Source organism: Poecilia mexicana, unplaced genomic scaffold (assembly GCF_051168715.1).
Source record: "Poecilia mexicana isolate PSO_F unplaced genomic scaffold, ASM5116871v1 scaffold_5, whole genome shotgun sequence".
Taxonomy (NCBI): Eukaryota; Metazoa; Chordata; class Actinopteri; order Cyprinodontiformes; family Poeciliidae; genus Poecilia; species Poecilia mexicana.
The window spans coordinates 31,283,354-31,305,506 of record NW_028263374.1 but is presented as its reverse complement, the minus strand read 5'-3'; the positions used below and the strand labels follow the sequence as shown (position 1 = coordinate 31,305,506).

General features: G+C 46.2%; 1 protein-coding gene across 2 annotated transcripts; it reads left to right on the top strand.

The window, feature by feature from the left end:
* The first annotated feature begins 614 nt into the window (after nucleotides 1-614).
* Nucleotides 615-20,906, top strand: rbl1 (retinoblastoma-like 1 (p107)). Of its 2 annotated transcripts, none has more exons than XM_014970767.2 (22): nucleotides 615-912; nucleotides 1,817-1,950; nucleotides 5,179-5,382; nucleotides 5,488-5,552; nucleotides 6,472-6,600; nucleotides 6,754-6,917; nucleotides 7,031-7,095; nucleotides 7,205-7,376; nucleotides 8,143-8,309; nucleotides 8,820-8,932; nucleotides 11,446-11,549; nucleotides 11,620-11,757; nucleotides 12,589-12,753; nucleotides 13,201-13,342; nucleotides 13,410-13,622; nucleotides 13,751-13,935; nucleotides 14,005-14,181; nucleotides 16,642-16,713; nucleotides 16,796-16,883; nucleotides 17,202-17,350; nucleotides 17,424-17,588; nucleotides 19,127-20,906. In XM_014970767.2, exons 1-22 carry the CDS (start codon nucleotides 751-753, stop codon nucleotides 19,319-19,321), a joined length of 3,168 nt encoding a protein of 1,055 aa, XP_014826253.1. In that variant the 5' UTR covers nucleotides 615-750; the 3' UTR covers nucleotides 19,322-20,906. The 2 variants fall into 2 exon arrangements, with proteins under 2 accessions (XP_014826253.1, XP_014826254.1); XM_014970768.2 differs by having other exon boundaries at nucleotides 616-912; nucleotides 17,205-17,350.
* Nucleotides 20,907-22,153: the final 1,247 nt, after the last annotated feature.

The following is a 22,153-nucleotide window of genomic DNA, read 5'->3' as shown; positions in this document are numbered from 1 at the left end:
GTTGGGGCATCAGATTCAGGGACTCTGATAAAGAAGGCCGGTTCTGCTTTGGTTCTGGTTCTGTTCTGAGGATGATTGTGGAACCACTGGAGATGACGGTGAAAGAAAAGATTCCTTAAGACGTCAAATAAATAAATAAATAAATTGTGGAAACCTTGAATGTCCTCTTCATGCAAATGCTTTACAACAGTGTGTCTTAAGTCAGATGCTTCTTAAGACCGCTGCAACACTGACAGCAACAGGAGATCCTGCCTAACATCACCAGGACCTACAGCTCTCGGAAGAACTTTGGATAATATGCATTGCAACATTTAATTTCCGTTTACAATTAATAAAATATTTTGAATTGAAATTTAAATCATATCAATATTCGATTGTGCCAGAATTATATGAAAAAGGCTGCAAAAATCCTCAGACAATAATTTACAATTAATAAAAGATATATGTGATTTTATGATGTTTTATTTCCAAGATACAGATAAGATATATGAACCGATTCGGCTGCGAAATTCTTGGTAAAGTTTACCAAACAGTCGCGCATAAGCGCTGGGTCGCAGCGACGCTTCTCTCGCGTCTGATTGGTCGGAACCCCGAAGTTTTCGCGCCAACCCGATGCATTGTGGGTAATGGTGGCGGAAGTTGTCGCTCGTAGATGTTGGTGTTCGGGGTCTGCGCCGTGTCTCGGTCTTTATCTTTCGCCCGTGGGAGGGGGATTTGCGGTGGGAACCGCGGCCGTGTGTCAGAGTGTGAATGCGGGGCGAAGAGTCGTCGGATTCCGAGTCGGGGAGGATGGAGGAGAGTTCGGTCCGGAGGAGTTTGGAGACTTTGTGTCAAGAACTGAACATGGACGAGCAGACCGCAGCTGAAGCCATGGACAACTTCACAGCAATATGGAATACATACACGCTGGAGGTGAGAAAAAGCGCCCCGTTTCTGCTGAATCAGCCGGCCTGCTGCTAAAAACTAACTTTAACTGCTCCGGGGACTCCGACCAGGTCTGTAGGGAAACCCCGACCGAGTGACACAAACCCGGGGTTAAAGGGCTGGGGCGACCCGCTCCCTTTGGTCGGTCAGGGCTGAGAAACGGATGTGTTTACCTGGGTCACCTTTTAAAGTCGATGTGTGACTGAATGTCAAGCTTCACCAGTTTGAACTTGATAAACTAAGACACAAAGTAAAAATCTATAGGAAATAAATTGAAATATTTCAGCAAACAAGTAAAATGAATGAGGTCAAAATCAGATAATTGTAAACAACTTTTACAATGTTACTGATATTTTTTTGTTTTTATCCACACCGGTATATAACCTTCATTTATATTAATATTCATTGCACTCATTCATTATGTGTAATCCATGCAGTCAGCATCATGTCCCATATGCCACATACTACAAGTTTAATAATGTATAATCCATAAAGACCACAAGCAAATCTATATGTTGGTTATTTTGTGGGTTTGCTATTTCAGCTAAAAAATAACTTATTACAATAAAAAAAGATTAAATATTGTAAACGGGGAACTTATATTTGATGCTTTTCTTTTTTGCTAAGCCAGAAGCTCAGTAGGACAGTGGATTATTGTTTATTAGGTTTTGTATTCCTGCTCTGGGTTTTCCCACAACAATCCTGAGATTAGGAGAAATAAATAATCACACCATAGCAATCATTTTTAAACCACAGTGACTTGTGTAAAATTATTTTTCTGAGGTTAAAAACAATTTTCAAGACTAAAACGAAGTAAAAATGACACTTCTTTCTGATCAAGTCACGTATAGACTTTCTGTGCTGACCATGATTTCTGCTGCTGTGTCTCCAGGGAGAGGTGGTCCACTGGCTGGCCTGTTCGCTGTACGCAGCCTGCAGGAAGGGCTCCACTCCCACCGTGGGGAAGGGGCTGATGGAGGGGAACTGTGTCTCGCTCACCAGGATCCTGCGCTGCGCCAAGCTGAGGTCAGACGCTTCCTGCTTCACTAGAAACCATTAAAACTCCAGAAAAACTAAATCCAGCAGTGATGAGTTCAGCTGCAGATCAACATAAAAAACATCCACGTTTTTATCACAATCCTGCAGCAGCTTTTACATCACAAAGATGCTGAAATTACAAAATTCACTCCAAGTTTTTTCTTTGTCAGATTTTTCTTTTCTTTTTTTGCTCTGCTTATTTTACATTTTTAATAATTTAAGCTGTTGGCCAACGTCTCAGTCCAGCAGAGGGCAGTGTTCATGAAACCTGTTTTCAAACCTTTACTGAGGAAATTAGTTTTTATTTAATCATGAATATTAACATGTTTCACACTGAACTTTAAACATAGTAGATAAAAAACTTATAGATGCAAATATGACATCAAACTGCTTTTATTACCAAAACCTTCCTACAGTTCCTACTCTGGTAGGAACTGTAGGAAAGCTGCAGCCATCCCGTTTCTTCCAGTCTTCATCATCGTCATCAGATTCCAGTTTTTTGTGGAAATTCACACAAAATCAACATTTCCTCATCATTTAATGCAAAATAATTGATTGTTTAATTGTTTGTTTATTGCAAATTTTCAGCAAAAATGGTCAAAAGCATTTTGTGCAAGTGATGCTAACTCCCACCAGCAGGGGGCAGTATTTCTTACTGCTGCCTCACCCTTAATTCATGTAAAGCAGGGGTCCCCAAACTACAGCCCGCGGGCCGGATCCGGCCCACCTCCTCATTTGGTCCGGCCCCCTGAACAATAGCAGAGAGCATTCAGTGTTTTTTTTCATATATATGTGGATTTTTCTTCAACCACCAGGGGGGGCTCTTGAGCAGATATGAAACTTAATTTCCCTCAATGGAATATATACTGGTCAGTACCAGTCACCGTTTCGCTCACGGTTTTTTTCCATTTGCATTCTGGGTAAAAATCCATCTACAAACGCGAATATGTCGTCGGCAGTAATCCAGCCCCCCCCCGGTCCACAGTCGTCCCCCCCCACCCCCCCCAACAAAAGTTTTCTAAGGTTTCTTTCTCGAAAAACTAAGACCAGCCCCCAACCAGAAAAGGGAACAGCTATGTGGCCCTCGCAGGAAAAAGTTTGGGGACCCCTGATGTAAAGTTTTGTTTTGCGATCCACAAAGGAACAAAAATCAAGTTATTTAATGTTTGTCCGCTTGTTGATTCTCATCTTTTTTTCTTCTTTATGCAGATTTTTGGAGAGAAAAAAAAATTGCAAAATTCCTTCCAAATATTACGGAGCCCCCCAGGGGTTCTGCGTCCCAATCAGTCCCTCCAGGATTTCCTAGTCAATTCTGTGGTTTTTGAAATTAAAATCTATAATTTTTTGGTGCTGCTTGAGAAATATTTTACGGAGACCCCCAGGAGACATGGGGAATTTTTTTTCTTTTGCGTTCCCTCGCAATAATTGATACTATAAGCCTTTTTTACGGTGGAAGCCGTACTTTCTGCTTTAATACAAGCTTATAAGGTTTTTCCATGGACTATTGAGTTATTATCGCGGGGTAATAAATCATCTGATTGTGTCTCTATTGTGTTCGTGTCTGAATGGTTTAAAGGGCTGCTTTCTGTGCCGTTCCATCTGAGCTTTAACAGACATAAACATGCAGTAAATTAATCGATTTTCAATCAGTTTTTTGCACCAAACCGTAATAATAATAAACACGTTTTATTATTATAAAACACAGCAAACTAATGGTGGTAGACGGCCGCACTGGATTAACTCGGGGAATCTCATCTGTCCGTGTATCAATCAACTCCTAACCTCTTCTTTGTTCTGTCACAATTATCGATTTTTTAAATTTTTATTATGCTCCAAACTTTGCGAGGACTGACCCCCCAGCTCACCCGCTGCCTCACACACAGCCAGCAGCGTCACCTTCCCATTCATACTTCATGACAGTCACGCCCACATCGACACGCCCACCACCAGGTGTCAAAGCCGCTGCTCCTGTCATATCAATAATTACTTATTTCATTCATATTGCTCTTATAGAGCCTCAGTGAAAACGTGTTTATTATTATTAACGCTTTGGTGCAAAAAACTGAACTGATATCATGATCCCAGATATTGTGACTCCACAACTGCAGAGTAAGACACAGTGAGCTAGCCATGGAGCTAGCCATGGAGCTAGCCATGGAGCTAGCCATGGAGCTAGCCATGGAGCTAGCCATGGAGCTAGCCATGGAGCTAGCCATGGAGCTAGCCATGGAGCTAGCCACACAGTAAATAAGTAAAGTACAGCGATATATTTGTTTTCTCCTCTCTTCCGACGTCAACATGAAAGTCTACATTTCTACACTTTAACAGTTTTCTAAAGTGGGTTTTCAGCTGAAGCAGGAGAAAATAACTAAAGGAAGACCAACACCGGAGCTGAAGGTTTTGCTTCGAGACAGTTTGATGATTCTCAAACGGAGTAGAAAAGACATGAGGATAGACTTGGCTTTGGATGAACGGATATTTTTGTGCAGAATTAGCGGTGAATGGATTTCATTGATAGATAAAGGTAAGACAGCAATAAGATGTTTTTTTAATGAAATTTGCGTTTTGTGGGCTACAGTTTGTGTGTCTAAATAATTCAGTGAAGTAGAGGCGGTAGCTAATCTACCACACTAATTATTTATTAATTAAACATTAAGCCTAAAACGTCCTACAACAACAGACTGAATGTTCTGTTCTGTGTGCAAAATTCACATCACTGATACTTAGATAAGTATCATAAACAATTCTGGCATAAAACCAACAGTTTTATGCCAGAATTGATCATAAAACTGTTGGTGATTATCATAAATGTATTATGAATTATCACAAAACATTGGAAAACATAAGAAAATATCTGAAAATATTCAAAAATAATAAGAAATTAGCCTTGAAGTAACCAAATAGTGACCTCATCCAATCAAAACTCTCCTAAGAATGCTGCAGCCGCCGGCCAATCAGCGACGATCTCTCATGTGGAGAATCTGCAGTGAGTTTGTCAGCTTATATGAGAAGCAGGTTGGTTAGTTTTTCAGCGGATGATAAAAACGTCGGTACTGTCTGACGTTTCGCCATGACAGAAACGTTGAAACCAAACCATCGCAGTTTGGCAGCGACTGATTTATGATTTATGTCCAGACACCAAGACCAAAGCCGAATGTTTTCTGCTCCGTATTTTGCCATTTTCTGACTGGACATTGCTGCTGTCGCCCTGTTCAGCCTCATCCAGTTCTTCTCCAAGATGCGGAAATGGGCCGACATGTCCAACCTGTCGCAGGACTTCAGGCTGCGGATGGACCGGCTGGAGCGCAACTTTGAGGTTTCCACGGTGATCTTCCGTAAGTTCGAGCCGATCTTCAGGGACATGTTCGTGAATCCCCAGGGATGCGAAGCACCACGGCAGCCGCGCAGCAGGAAGCACAGGTACGGAGGCGACGACGTTGGTTTTAACGGTGAAACCTGTGCCTGTGATGCAGTGCCTTTATTTTGGCAGCCTCACTGTGAGTGTTTGTTGCTTTAACCCTGCAGGCGGCTGCCCTGTCACATCACTGATGTGTTCAAGTTCTGCTGGACGTTGTTCGTCTACACTAAAGGTATCCAGAAATGATCCGCCAGTTTCTGCTGCGTCGCTGTAGACGTGTTTCCTGCTCTCTGCATTCTGTGCTGCAGGAAACAACAATGTTTTTATGATCATTTATTCAGTTATAATATATATTCTGAATTAGGGCTGAAACAATTAATCGTGATTAATCAGTTATTGAAATAATCACCAACGAATTTAGTGACTGGAGGAAATGTGTTTTACCCAAAACTCCTCAATTTGCCTGTCCAGGCGAAGTCACCTGGGCAGGAGGCGGGGTCACCTGGACAGGAGGCGGGGTCACCTGGACAGGAGGCGGGGTCACCTGGACAGGAGGCGGGGTCACCTGGGCAGGAGGCGGGGTCACCTGGACAGGTTGCCAGTCGCCAGTCCAGGTCACCTGGACTAACAACCACACACACTTAGGGAGAATTTAGAGACCGATCAACCTGACAGTCATGTTTCTGGACTGAACCGGAGAGAACCCAGCATGCACAGGGAGAACATGCAGAAAGACCCGGGCTGGGAATCGAACCCAGAACCTTCTGCTGCAAGGCAACAGTGCTACCCACTGATCCACTGTGCAGCTGCCATTTTTTATGCATTTCTAATATTGTATAAAAAGGTATAAGTGGTCAAATGAAAAATCTGTAGTATGTCAATTATTTTATCTAATTAGTCGATCAATGGTCAGAATAATTGATTACTCAAATCCTCGTGAGTTGCAGCTGTCAACTGAATCGATTTGTGTCGGAGCGATTCCTGAACAGAGTGAATAGTTGCGCTCCAAAGCACAGAATGAGGTCACAGAATGACCTTTAGCTGAAAAAATACTTGAATCAGTTTTTGTTCTTGTGTTGCGTTCAGTTGATTTCTTCTTCTTGGATGGTTTTGTGCCGATCCGAACTGAGCGAGGATTCGATTCCCTGCAGGAAACTTCCGGATGATCGGAGACGACCTGGTGAACTCGTACCACCTGCTGCTCTGCTGCCTGGACCTGGTGTTCGGCAACGCCCTGCTGTGTGCCAACAGGAAGGAGCTGATCAACCCCGGCTTCAGAGGTCAGAGGGCACGGCGGCAGCCCCCCGTCTGGGTGGCCCCGCCCCTCACCTGCTGACAGCTGGAGGCCCCAGCAGCCTTAGGATGCAACAAAATGGATGCATGGTTTTGCGCAGACTGGATCACTGAATGTTTTCCTACCTGTGCGTCTGCAGGTGTTCCTCCCTCATTCCGATTGGACGGCCCCGCCCCCCAGAGCGAGGCTCCGCCCTGCGTCTTGGAGAAGCTGTGTGAGCTGCATGACGGCCTGGTGGTGGAGGCCAAAGGCATCAAGCAGCACTACTTCAAACCGTACATCCACAAACTGTTCCACAAACAGGTCGAGGCTGATCACTAATAACCAGTTAATAACCAGTTAATAACCAGTTAATAACCCGTTAATAACCCTAACCCAGCGTCATGCTGTTTCCTCTCTGTGTGTTTGTCCATCAGATCCTGAAAGGAAACGAAACGCTTTTCACTGAAATGTTGGATCCTCAGAACTTTATTGACAACAAGTAAGAAACAGAAGCTCCATTTTTGTTATGTAATAATTATTTTTATTATTTTCTGCTGCGTTTTGCGCTGCGTTTCCCTTCTGGTCCTGAGCGTTCCTTGTGTCCTCAGTAAAGCCATAAATAGGGAGTACGAGGAGTACGTGCTGACGGCGGGAGACTTCGATGAGCGAGTGTTCCTGGGAGCCGACGCCGACGAGGAAATCGGAACGCCAAGGAAGTTTGTTCAGGAACGAGTCGCCAGCCAGGCTGCAGCTCAGAGAGACGGACAGCAGCTGGAGAAGGTAGAGAGAGAGAGAGAGAGAGAGAGAGAGAGAGAGAGAGAGAGAGACAGAAAGAGACAGAGAGAGAGAGAGACAGAAAGAGACGTAGAGAGAGAGAGACAGAGAGAGAGACAGAGAGAGACAGAGAGAGAGAGAGACAGAGAGAGAGAGAGAGACAGAGAGAGAGAGAGAGACAGAGAGAGAGACAGAGAGAGAGAGAGAGACAGAAAGAGAAGAGAGAGAGAGAGAGAGACAGAAAGAGACAGAGAGAGAGAGACAGAGAGAGAGAGAGACAGAGAGAGAGACAGAGAGACAGAGAGAGAGACAGAGAGAGAGAGAGACAGAAAGAGACAGAGAGAGAGACAGAGAGAGAGAGAGAGACAGAGAGAGAGAGAGAGAGAGACAGAGAGAGAGAGAGAGAGAGAGACAGAGAGAGAGAGAGAGAGAGAGATTTGGATGGAGTCTCTTACAGGCACAGATTGTTTTCACCCTCAGAAAAAATCCCTCCATCCATCTTCTAACATCCTGGTCCCCTAGTGGGTCGGAAGGAGCTGCTGCCTCTCCTCTCCATTCGAGAGGTGGGGTCACCTGGACAGGTCACCTGGACAGGTCACCTGGACAGGTCACCTGGACAGGTCACCTGGACAGGTCACCAGTCTGTCGCAGGGCAGAAAAAAATCAAGCCTCCTAAAAACAAAACCAAAATCATCCCTGTTTTTGGTCTCATTATTTTATCTTGAAGTTCACAGCAAACAGGAAGTTAAGATGTTTCTCTCTCCCCCTGCAGTGCGGCTCCCTCGCCCCGTCCACTCCCCTGACAGGACGCGTCTACCTGAAGGAGAAGGACCTGCTGTTCACGCCCGTCTCCGCGGCGACACAGAGCGTGAGCCGGCTGCAGAGCATGGTGGCGGGTCTGAGGATGGCTCCCAGTGAAAACCTGCTGCAGATCTTCAGGTTGGCTCCAGTTCCCTGCTGCGGCGCCGTCTGACCCGATTCTGCTGGGACCAAACTGTAGCATTGGTTCCATTTGTCACGAGCCATTTCTCCTGTTAGCGCTAGCTTAACAGATTATATTTACCCAGAATGCACTGCGCTGTAGTCCACTTCCTGCTTTTGGAGCAGTCTCTGGTCCGCTTGGCGTTCACATTCAAACTGAACCAGACCGAGGTTACCAAACAGAGCCGGTGTGAAAGCAACCCTCGTTTAAAGATTTACAGGGTTTTTGTTGTTGTATCGATCTGCTTTGTTTCCTCCTTTGTTTAGTCAGAAGTTTGACATTTCATTCATAGTTTCAGCAATCAGAAAGGTTTCTGTTCTCTTTGGTCTTAACTTCCTGTTTGCTCTGAAAGCTGATCCTCACCATGACTCGGCTCTTTAAGAACATAAATCCTTCAGTTTGGGTTTTTATAGTAAAACACTTCATGAGTCATCTTCTGCCTTTGATTTTCACGTTTGTCTCTGCAGGTCCTGCTCCAGAGATCCCACTGACTCCATTCTGGCTCGGGTCAAAACTTTGGGACAAACCTTCAGGGAACATTACACCAACGACTCCGAGGACACGCCGGGATCTCACATCGGTACGAGGAACGCCTGGACTCCAGATGAACCTGAATGCTCCTGTTTCAGACCCAAAACCTGAATGCTCCTGTTTCAGACCCTAAACCTGAATGTTCCTGTTTCAGACCCAAAACCTGAATGCTCCTGTTTCAGACCCTAAACCCGAATGCTCCTGTTTCAGACCCTAAACCTGAATGCTCCTGTTTCAGACCCTAAACCTGAATGCTCCTGTTTCAGACCCTAAACCTGAATGTTCCTGTTTCAGACCCAAAACCTGAATGCTCCTGTTTCAGACCCTAAACCTGAATGTTCCTGTTTCAGACCCTAAACCTGAATGCTCCTGTTTCAGACCCTAAACCTGAATGCTCCTGTTTCAGACCCTAAACCTGAATGTTCCTGTTTCAGACCCTAAACCTGAATGCTCCTGTTTCAGACCCTAAACCTGAATGTTCCTGTTTCAGACCCTAAACCTGAATGCTCCTGTTTCAGACCCTAAACCTGAATGCTCCTGTTTCAGACCCTAAACCTGAATGTTCCTGTTTCAGACCCTAAACCTGAATGCTCCTGTTTCAGACCCAAAACCTGAATGCTCCTGTTTCAGACCCAAAACCTGAATGCTCCTGTTTCAGACCCTAAACCTGAATGCTCCTGTTTCAGACCCTAAACCTGAATGTTCCTGTTTCAGACCCTAAACCTGAATGCTCCTGTTTCAGACCCTAAACCTGAATGTTCCTGTTTCAGACCCTAAACCTGAATGTTCCTGTTTCAGACCCTAAACCTGAATGCTCCTGTTTCAGACCCAAAACCTGAATGCTCCTGTTTCAGACCCTAAACCTGAATGTTCCTGTTTCAGACCCTAAACCTGAATGCTCCTGTTTCAGACCCTAAACCTGAATGTTCCTGTTTCAGACCCTAAACCTGAATGCTCCTGTTTCAGACCCTAAACCTGAATGCTCCTGTTTCAGACCCAAAACCTGAATGTTCCTGTTTCAGACCCAAAACCTGAATGTTCCTGTTTCAGACCCTAAACCTGAATGCTCCTGTTTCAGACCCTAAACCTGAATGTTCCTGTTTCAGACCCTAAACCTGAATGTTCCTGTTTCAGACCCTAAACCTGAATGCTCCTGTTTCAGACCCTAAACCTGAATGCTCCTGTTTCAGACCCTAAACCTGAATGTTCCTGTTTCAGACCCTAAACCTGAATGTTCCTGTTTCAGACCCAAAACCTGAATGCTCCTGTTTCAGACCCTAAACCTGAATGTTCCTGTTTCAGACCCTAAACCTGAATGCTCCTGTTTCAGACCCTAAACCTGAATGTTCCTGTTTCAGACCCTAAACCTGAATGCTCCTGTTTCAGACCCTAAACCTGAATGCTCCTGTTTCAGACCCAAAACCTGAATGTTCCTGTTTCAGACCCAAAACCTGAATGTTCCTGTTTCAGACCCAAAACCTGAATGTTCCTGTTTCAGACCCAAAACCTGAATGTTCCTGTTTCAGACCCAAAACCTGAATGCTCCTGTTTCAGACCCAAAACCTGAATGTTCCTGTTTCAGACCCAAAACCTGAATGTTCCTGTTTCAGACCCAAAACCTGAATGCTCCTGTTTCAGACCCTAAACCTGAATGTTCCTGTTTCAGACCCTAAACCTGAATGCTCCTGTTTCAGACCCTAAACCTGAATGCTCCTGTTTCAGACCCAAAACCTGAATGTTCCTGTTTCAGACCCAAAACCTGAATGTTCCTGTTTCAGACCCAAAACCTGAATGTTCCTGTTTCAGACCCAAAACCTGAATGCTCCTGTTTCAGACCCTAAACCTGAATGCTCCTGTTTCAGACCCTAAACCTGAATGTTCCTGTTTCAGACCCAAAACCCGAATGTTCCTGTTTCAGACCCAAAACCTGAATGTTCCTGTTTCAGACCCAAAACCTGAATGTTCCTGTTTCAGACCCTAAACCCGAATGTTCCTGTTTCAGACCCAAAACCCGAATGTTCCTGTTTCAGACCCAAAACCTGAATGTTCCTGTTTCAGACCCTAAACCCGAATGTTCCTGTTTCAGACCCAAAACCTGAATGTTCCTGTTTCAGACCCTAAACCTGAATGTTCCTGTTTCAGACCCTAAACCTGAATGTTCCTGTTTCAGACCCTAAACCTGAATGTTCCTGTTTCAGACCCTAAACCTGAATGTTCCTGTTTCAGACCCTAAACCCGAATGTTCCTGTTTCAGACCCAAAACCTGAATGTTCCTGTTTCAGACCCTAAACCTGAATGTTCCTGTTTCAGACCCTAAACCTGAATGCTCCTGTTTCAGACCCTAAACCTGAATGCTCCTGTTTCAGACCCTAAACCTGAATGCTCCTGTTTCAGACCCTAAACCTGAATGCTCCTGTTTCAGACCCTAAACCTGAATGCTCCTGTTTCAGACCCTAAACCTGAATGTTCCTGTTTCAGACCCTAAACCTGAATGCTCCTGTTTCAGACCCTAAACCTGAATGCTCCTGTTTCAGACCCTAAACCTGAATGTTCCTGTTTCAGACTTTGCCGAGAGCCGCTGGAAGCTGGCTGAGATCCTCTACCACAAAGTCCTGGAGAACGTCCTGGTCCAGGAGACGAAGCGCCTGCAGGGCCGGGACATGAGCGTAAGCAGAGAGCGGAGCAGAGTGCGGCGGCGTACTGTCCCTTTAAATCTGACCCTGCGTTTGCTGCCAGGTTCTGCTGGAGCAGGACATCTTCCACTGCTCCCTGATGGCCTGCTGCCTGGAGGTGGTCCTGTTCTCCTACAGCTCCCAGAGAACCTTCCCCTGGATCATCAGCGTCTTCAAGCTGCCGCCGTTCTACTTCTTCAAGGTAACCAGTCCCTCAGGACAGGAAGTGACGTTCGGGACAGGAAGTGACGCTGCGCTGCTGGAATGTGCTGACGGTTCCTCTAACGATGGGATCTGGAGCTGAGCTCCTAACTGGGATGTCGGCGCAGCCTTAAAAAGTCTCCAATCCAGGCATCTAAAATGAAAATGTTAAATTAAATTCGTTATGTAAATTGGCCTTAATCTTAAGTTTTGTTTGACAGGATATTTAATCTAAAATATTCTCATTAGTTTTCATCACCCATCATTTTTATTGTTTAGCTCTGAAATGTCACCAAACCTCTGACCTTAAGGTGTTTTTCCATTTTTTTCTTTAAATTAGTTAAAATTTTGGACAGAATTTGGACAAAGTTTATGCTTACAAAATAAAACATGAGCATCAGAAACAGAAAGACAGAACCAATTTGTGAGAATTTTTCGTAAATAAAGTGCAAAAATTGATCAAACTGTTTTGATTAAATGACAGTAAAATGAAATAAAATCTGTGGAGAGAATCTGAAGCTAAAATATTGATCTTTCCGTGCTGATATCGATCTGATACTGACTTGGTATCGTTATCAATATTTCGCATCGATCCTCTCACTGCATTCTGTGACTCGAGGCGGTTGAAGCTACCGCTAACTAGCTGCTAATGTAGCTATGCTAGCAGGCTAGGTAGCTAGCGTTTTGCATGCATCCTTCATTAAATCAATCGCCGGGCCAAGTTCGTCTCGGCCTGCCGCTGTTCGGAGCGTTTAGAGGGAGAAACGGCGGCAGGTTTCCGTTTCCTCCTGGCGCTCTGCGCGGCGGCAGACTGCAGCTGGTTCTGTTGCAGGTGATCGAGGTGTTCATCCGCTCAGAGGAAGGTCTGTCCCGCGACATGGTGAAGCATCTGAACGCCATTGAGGAGCAGGTTCTGGAGAGCCGGGCCTGGGCCTCGGACTCCGCCCTGTGGAACGCGCTGGAGGCCGCCGGCGGGAAAGTCCCCACGGTGGAGGAGGTGAGCAGCCTGCAGCGACATGAACACATCTGTCCTTCCTGTCCAGAATCAACTGAACAAACATCAGCAGGCGAAGCGTCTTCATAAATTAACAATATGTAATCATTTTTAACTCGGTAAAACTATTTTGATCCCTCATTTCAGAAGATAAACTGGTTTAGAGTTAATTTCTCCAAAGTTTCCTGTAATTTATGGCTGGATGAAACGCCAGGCTGATCCGTGTCATGCAGAAGGAGCCCAGACCAGAACCGAGAACATCGACAGGAACGAAGCTTTCAGCGTCTCATCTCTGCTTAAAATACGAACCGGTTCTGGTTCTGGTTCTGGTTCTGGCTCGTCATGAATCCCAGGAAGTGTTATTCTGAAAATCAGAGTGAAACGACATGAACGTTCTCCTGATTCCTGGAATCATCCAGATATTATCCAGTGGCGTCCGTCTCTGTGCAGGTGAACTTCTCGTCTTGTCTGGATCTGGGTTCTGGTTCCGGTTCCTCTAACGGCCAGTCTCATCTGCCACTGATGGCCCAGTCTCCCATCATCCACCCTCGGATCAGGGAGTTCAGGTCAGGTCTGGGAAGTTCACGGAAAGGTCAGTTTCCTGCCCTCTCACGTTTGTCACGGTTTCCACGGATCCCGACGGTTTTCTCTCCTTCCAGAAGTTCCTGTGTCTCCGCTGTCGGTCCATGACCGGTACAGCTCTCCGGCCGCCGGCAGCGCCAAGCGCCGGCTCTTTGGCGACGACCCGCCGGCGCCCCCTGCTGGCCTGAACGTTGCCGTCAGCCCGATGCCGTCTCCGGCCAAGAGGCTGACGTTTGGCACGAGCCAGAAGAACGGAGGACAGAGCGCCGTGCTCAGCATCCCACTCCAAGGTGGGTCTGGTTCTGGTCCTGGTTAAACTACCGTAGCAGTAACTTTTCAGCCTGAAATGAGTTGGTCTAGTGATGTGAGTCTAGCTGAAGTCTAACAGAACCAGAACCGCTCTGTGTTCTGAGTGCAGGTGAGCGAACGTTCGCCCTGATCCCGGTCCAACCCTGCGACTCCTCCGGCGTCGTCACGGCTCAGTTCCTGCTGACCTCATCCCCGGGTCGGGTTGCCGTCGCCACGGCGACCTCCAGCACCGAGCCCCAGGCAGGAACCGGGCGGCCGCGGCGAACCGGGTCACTGGCTCTGTTCTTCAGGAAGGTAGGAACCGGAAAACAGCCGGAGGAGTGCCCTTGACCTCTGACCTCCCGGACCTCTGGCCTCCTCCAGGTGTACCATCTGTCCAGTGTGCGGCTCAGAGATCTGTGCCTGAAGCTGGACGTGTCGTCGGAACTGCGCGGGAAAATCTGGACGTGTTTTGAGCACGTTTTGGTTCACTGCAGCGACTTGATGAAGGACCGGCACCTGGACCAGCTGCTGCTCTGCTGCGTCTACATCATCGCCAAGGTAACCGCACGCTCGTTACATCATCGCCAAGGGAACCGCACGCTTGTTAGTCATCGCCAGGGTAACAGCACGCTCGTTACGTCATCGCCAAGGGAACCGCATGCTTGTTAGTCATCGCCAAGGTAACCGCACGCTTGTTAGTCATCGCCAGGGTAACAGCACGCTCGTTACGTCATCGCCAAGGGAACCGCATGCTTGTTAGTCATCGCCAAGGGAACCGCACGCTTGTTAGTCATCGCCAGGGTAACAGCACGCTCGTTACGTCATCGCCAAGGGAACCGCATGCTCGTTACGTCATCGCCAAGGTAACCGCACGCTTGGTTTCTCGTTTCAGTAACGGCAGCTGTTCTCCTTAGGGAGAAATTTAATTTTCTTTGTATCATCATATCTTACTCTGCATCATGTTGGAAAATATTAATTTGTTTATTCAAAATCTCTTAAATTTTACACACATTTCGAGAGAATCTAAAAATCTAAAATAGCTCAATGTATCTTCCACTGCAGCAGAAAATAAAACGTATAAAATCCAACAACTTATAACTTTACGAAAACAAAGTGAGATTTGTGTCGCGTCTTATTTATTCCCCTGTGAAAAAACTGAAGGATTCATAGAAACTGATTAAACTTAAAAAGTAAAATATAAGTTTGATTCTTAGTTTCATCCATCCATCCATCCATTTTCTTCCGCTTATCCGGGTTCGGGTCGCGGGGGCAGCAGCTTCAGAAGGGAGGCCCAGACTTCCCTCTCCAGCCTCTTCCAGCTCCTCCAGGAACCCCAAGGCGTTCCCAGGCCAGATGAGAGACATCGTCCCTCCAGCGTGTCCTGGGTCTTCCTCTCCTCCTGGTGGGACATGAACTCCTCACTAGGAAGGCGTCCAGGAGGCATCCGTAGGGACACGGTCGAACGCCTTCTCCAAGTCCACAAAACACATGTAGACCGGTTGGGCGAACTCCCAGAACCCTCCAGAACCACCCCAGTCTGCCAATCCAGGGGAACTGCCCCCGATGTCCATGCGATATTGCAGAGTCGCATCAACCAACACAACCCTACAACATCCAGAGCCTTAAGGAACTCGGGGCGGATCTCATCCACCCCCGGGGCCCTGCCACCTTGGGGCCCTGCCACCCCAGGGGCCCTGCCACCTGGGGCCCTGCCACCTTGGGGCCCTGCCACCCCGGGGCCCTGCCACCCCAGGGGCCCTGCCACCTGGGGCCCTGCCACCCCAGGGGCCCTGCCACCTTGGGGCCCTGCCACCTGGGGGCCCTGCCACCCTGGGGCCCTGCCACCTTGGGGCCCTGCCACCTGGGGCCCTGCCACCTGGGGGCCCTGCCACCTGGGGGCCCTGCCACCTGGGGGCCCTGCCACCTGGGGCCCTGCCATCCTGAGGCCCTGCCACCTGGGGGCCCTGCCACCTGGGGGCCCTGCCACCTGGGGGCCCTGCCACCCTGGGGCCCTGCCACCTTGGGGCCCTGCCACCTGGGGCCCTGCCACCTTGGGGCCCTGCCACCTGGGGGCCCTGCCACCCTGGGGCCCTGCCACCCTGGGGCCCTGCCACCCTGGGGCCCTGCCACCTTGGGGCCCTGCCACCTGGGGGCCCTGCCACCCTGGGGCCCTGCCACCTTGGGGCCCTGCCACCTGGGGCCCTGCCACCCTGGGGCCCTGCCACCCTGGGGCCCTGCCACCTGGGGGCCCTGCCACCCTGGGGCCCTGCCACCGAGGAGCTTCCTAACCGCCTCGGTGACCTCGTCCCCAGAGATTGGAGAGCCCGACCCAGAGTCCCCAGGCTCAGCTTCCTCAACAGAAGCCATATTGGTGGGATTGAGGAGGTCTTCGAAGTATTCCGCCCAACGTCCCGAGTCGAGGTCAGCAGCAGACCATCCCCACTATAAACAGTGTTGGTGCTGCACTGCTTCCCCCTCCTGAGACGCCGGATGGTGGACCAGAATCACCTCGAAGCTGTGGCTTTGAGGTGATTCTTAGTGTGATTCTTAGTTTATAAAATTTATTTGCAGTATAAATGCGTGTGATGCTGCAGTCATAAGGAACTAATATATTTGGTAGGATATTAAATTTAATTTCATGCAAAATTAACAGATTCACACATTTTTTTCTCACTAATTCATAATTGTTTGCTGCAAATTTTCTGTAAACATTACAATTAATGCAGAAACTTTAATAAATGGGAATCAGTTTATTGCATCTAATATCAAGTTATGCCCTAAAAGACCATGAAGTGTCCTTCTGCCTCAACGAGCCAGATTAGAGTTCACAGGGCCGCCTGAAATCCTTCAGAGGGCCATAAACGGCCCCCGAGCCTCAGGTTTGACACCCCAGCTGTTCAGTACATTTACAGGGTGAGATGTAAAACAGGACAGGTTGACAGAAACATATGTTACTGGATGGCTCTGTTGTTGAAGCGCGGCTCCTTTAAGGCGGCGGCCATTTGTTTCTCCCTGCAGATCAGCAAAGAGACGCTCACCTTCCAGGACATCATGAAGTGTTACCGCAGCCAGCCGCAGGCCAGCAGCCACGTGAGCAACACTCAGTCCTCAGCATCTGCAGCGGCTGCACAGCCTGCGCTGACTCTGTGTGTGTGTGTGTGTGTGTGTTCAGGTGTACCGTAGTGTGTTGCTTCGTCACACTCCCAGAGAGCAGCCAGCCGATGAAAACATGGAGGTGGACTCTGTGTCTGGAGGAGAATGTAAGAACAGATGCTAACTGTGTTAGCGTTAGCTGCACAGGTGATACTAGCAGCTTCACAGAGGAGACTGTGGAGGCTAAAGGTCATATCCGGTCCAGCTCGGTTTGTGAATGACTGGGCAGCAAAAACAGTCAGGAGATGTAAAAACGGTTTCATGTTTCTGTTTGTTGACAGAAACTAAAGAAGAAATGAGCAAACTAGTTATTTATTTTAGTTTCAGCTACATGGCGACGTTCTTCCTTATTTCCTTTCATCAGGGTGAGATATGGGTTTAATATTATTATTATTATTGCAATATCACATCATGTTTTCCTTCAGCAGCAGAGAAAGCCAGTCAGCAGCCAGCAGGCAGACATCCTGACCAATCAGAGGAGGAGCAGCGTGGTGACCTCATCCAGTTTTACAACATGGTGTTTGTCCTGAAGATGAAGAGCTTCGCTATGCGCTACGCCACCGGCGACGCCCGAGTACGCCATGCTAACGCTCAGCCGGCATGATAATGCTAGCGCTGCCCTGACCTCTGACCTGTGTGTCCTGCAGGCCGACGCTCCACCCCTCTCTCCGTTCCCGTCGGTCCGCGCTCAGCCTCTGTCGCCGCGACGCGTCAGTCAGAGACACTCGCTCTACGTTTCACCTCACAAGAACTCAGCAGGGAGTCTGACGCCGAACTCCTTCACCTACAGGATCAACAGCAGCCCGTCCAAGGCAAACACACACACACACACACACACACACACACAGCTCTCAGCAGAGGATGCTCCTGAGAATCAGCTGCCTTCTAAGAAATGAATCAGAAAAATAAGATTTTTGACAAACAAGAAGAAAAGTACATTTTTGGAAAAACTCTTTACATATTTTTGTGCATTTTTTTCCCAGTTTAGTTTCTTAACTCACTGAACCAACTACCGTATTTTTGGGACTATAAGCTGCTACTTTTTCCCACGGTTTGAACCATGAGGCTTGCAGCGTGGTGTGGTTTTTCTGTGGATTTTTCTTCAACCACCAGGGGGCTCTTCAGCAGGAAGTGAACCACTGGAAGCGGTGGCGGCTGGTGGTGATATTTGAAGGGTGGGCAGCATGGAAACATACCAAAGACCAAGCTTACATAGAGGCTCTGCAGTTGTCCACATTAATTCCCCAACACTGAACACAATCACACTGGTAAAATTAAATATGATAAGATATATTTTTATATAAATGAGGCGTACCTTATTTAAAGAGAAACTCACTCCAACGACGTTTCTGCGATGCAAAAAGGCTAAATAATCCACCTAGTTTATGCTAATATTGCTCACCATCGCTCCTTCTCAGTCTACACCAAACCACGCCCACACACTGGCGCTGGAGGAAAGTCCATCCTGATTGGTTGAATCCTGTGGCCGCGGGCTGAGGGGGCGTGGCCAGACGCCTGTCAATCACTCTGAGCCTGACAGTTAGCTGAATGGGGCTGTTAGCCCTTCGGAAAGACCCGGGATTTTCCCAGGCGGTTTGACACCAGGTTTGTTGAAAATTTAACAAAATGTGATACATTATTTATAAAATGAAGTTATTTTTAAGTTGTTTATTTTAACAACTTAATTGTAAATGTCAGGGAGGGCTTAGCCCTGCTAGCCCTCTTATAGCAGCCGTCCCTGATTGGAAGTCAAAATTGGAAATCAAAGAAGAAAGTCCTGATTTTCATTTAGAACAAACACATGCTAGCAGCAGACACGCCGGAGAAATGTTTCCAAACTCATTCCCCCTCATCATGGAAACCACAGGACCAGGTTCATATGATGAAGCTTTTAAGTTGAAGACTATTGATCAGATCGATAGTCGCTTCACATCAGCTCGGCGTGAACGAATCCATGGTTCGGCGTTGGAGACGCAGGGCTGCGTCCTTAGCAGCAGATTTATTAAGGATGCAGCCCTCTGCTGTGGAATATATATATATATATATATATATATATATATATATATATATATATATATATATATATATATATATATATATATATTTATATATATATTTTTTTTTTTTTTTTACTTTGTGGGTGCGGCTTATAGTAAGGTGCGCTCTATAGTCCAGAAAATGCGGTATTTCAATGCCTAAAAAAAGTATTTGTATGTTTTTTAATTTTTTACATTTTTCCACATCAAAACATGTTTTTTGTTTTAACCTCTTCTGTTCCTCCGTTTGTTGAAGTTTAGTTTATAATATTTTGCTGATGAAGGTGACTGATGAACACGTTCCCGGCCTGCAGGAGCTGTCGGACATCAACCGGATGATCCGGCAGGGCGCCGTCAGCAGGAAGAGGGCCTTCACCATGGAGGGCGACGTGATGATGTCATCAGCATGCGACTCGCCCAGTAAGAGGGCGTGTCCGGAGAACGGCAGCAGTCCCGACGTTCTGCTGAAGCGCCTGCAGGACGTCGTGTCTGAGCGCCAGAGTCACTGACGGAAACTTGGCCTTGGAGCGCCGTAACGGACCACCTCGTAACCACGGTAACGCGTTACAGGACCGCCTTGTAACCACGGTAACGTGTTACAGGACCGCCTTGTAACCACGGTAACGCGTTACAGGACCGCCTTGTAACCACGGTAACGCGTTACAGGACCGCCTTGTAACCACGGTAACGTGTTGCAGGACCGCCTCGTAACCACGGTAACGTGTTGCAGGACCGCCTCGTAACCACGGTAACGTGTTGCAGGACCGCCTTGTAACCACGGTAACGTGTTGCAGGACCGCCTTGTAACCACGGTAACGTGTTACAGGACCGCCTTGTAACCACGGTAACGTGTTACAGGACCGCCTTGTAACCACGGTAACGTGTTGCAGGACCGCCTTGTAATCACGGTAACGTGTTACAGGACCGCCTTGTAACCACGGTAACGTGTTACAGGACCGCCCCGTACCGGCGGCTCCACATGGAGAAAGGTTTTACACTCTGCCCTGGCGTCAGTTTGGCCGTTTCCTGACCGGGTCGGTTTGAGGAAACCGTCTGAATCCAGATTTTCTGCTGCAGGATTATTTTACTGCTAATCTGATAAAGTCATATCCGTCACTCGGCCACATTTGCTAGAAATAATTTGAAGTTAGTAAAATTGCTTAATATTTGTGATTTTATTTGACCATAGAGTCAATATTGGATGTTTTTAAAGCAGGAGTGTCCAAAGTGTGGTCCAGGGGCCATTTGTGGCCCCCCAAACTGATTTTGTGTGCCCCTTGAATATAATTGAAGAACAGTACATATCTGCTGTTTTTTGCAAGTTGAGACTTTTTGGTTTTTTGGATTAGACTTGCATTTTATTCAACTGCAAATGGAGATCCACCTGGGTTAATGCGTCGCTGTCTCTTTAAGAGGCTCCATCACATCGTTTTGTTACCAGTAAAAATCCTCTCAGCCATTTGCTCCGTTTCCTCGTTCTTCCATCATGTGGTTTGATGCTCACCAGTTTCCTGTTGGAACATTTTCACAGATGTTTGTCAAAGCAGATTTTCTTTTCATTTTCTGGAAATTATTTAGTTTTTTCCAAAGTTTTTTTCCAAATGCTCAAAGAGGTCAGAGGTCAGAGCAAGGCTCGCTTTGAGCAGAATCTGATGCTTTTGCTTTATCTAGATGCTAATAGTTTGAATTTCTTTGGGAAACGTTGAAACGAGATGAGACGATCATAAATATGTTTGTATTTACATAGTTTTCATAGTTTTCCAGTTTTATTCACAAACGAGTGACAGTATTGCAAAAAATATTGTTTATAGTTTCTGGTGATGTTTTTTATGGTGAGACGTCCAGAAGTCTCATATTTATGTTGGTAAAAAAAATCAAGTTTTAAATATTTTCTGTTAGTTTTTATTGGTATTTCTGAGCCTCTGTGTGTAGCATCTACACATCATCCTGGCTGATATTAGATATTATATTTCACTTCATGTAAAAGTAAAACTTAACTGAATGGTTTGTTTTTTGTAAATCTAGAGTTTAATCAAGATGCAATAATGTTTGAGTTTCTTTCCTTTTGTAAAATAAAGTTCATTTCTCTTTTCAGTTATTGTCATTTTTTTTTATTTTATTTCCTTTTTATTTACAGGGGGTTTGGGGAAAAAAGAGAGAAAAACTTGTAATTTCTGCACATTATTTGTCTTAGTGTCGTCTCTTCATCGGGATGTTTTACAGATAATCTAGAGAATCATAATTCTGAGGTAAGATATTAAAAACATCCCAGGAGTTTTATGTTTGACTCTGAGGCGAAAACAGAGGAAGAACTGACTTTTAAAATACACATAGATAAATCTCTTCACCAGTTCAGAAACAGAATTCATTTTAAGTTCTGGATGAATAAGGAAACAGAAAAAGAGATCTTGAAAAACAAGTCAATTTAAATATTTTGGGATTTTTCTCAAAAATGAATTCATGATGAAATCGCCTTCTGTGACCTTTGACACGTCCAGCCTTAGAGTTGGCATGTTGCTCCCTCAGGTGACAACCTTCACCTCTGCCAGATTGTAGCGAAGTTGCTAATGTTTGTCTCCAATATCCAGATATTTGCCCTGAAGATCGTATGATTAATAACAGATTTCTCACAGAATGAGACTTTGTAGCGATGCTGACGTCTCTCACACACAATCCATGGATCTATTTTCAACCGCGGATTAATCACAAAGCTAACTTGGCGTGTAGAGTGAGAGTTCACGCTAACAAAGATGAAAAAGGTTTTAGTATCATCTGGGTGCTTCTTTCCTTCTCATCTGATGTTTTGTTTGCAATGCATTCTGGGATTTTGTGGTTCCAGAATGAAATAACTGATAAATAAATCTGTTTTCTGAACCTGGAAATAAAAATGCTTCATGTTGCAGCGAAGGAGAAAGAAGCTGGGTGTTTTGTTGCTGCTTCGTTAGGATCAGCATGTCTGAGCCGGATATGCGTTGCCATGGTAACGCTCAAGGAGACTGTTTGGTCTTTTTTCAGAGCGATTCGTGGCTGCAGGACATTGGATGTGACCAACATTATCTTTCATATTTCAGGTCAGATCTTTGCGTTTACAGAAGATTCTGTAGTTTAGTTCAGATGTTGCATAATTAATCATTTGTATGATTTGTGTTTTCCTTTGATGTTTAACTTTTTATTGTGTTTCATTTAATTTGTTTTGCATTTAATTTTCAACAGAATTCAACAAACCTGCAAAGTTTTATTTTTTACCAAAATAGATTTACAGAATCAGAATCACGTTTACAGACGTTAAGTTATGCTTACTGTTCTGTCAATATTACTTTTTATTTCTTGTAAAAAGTAAT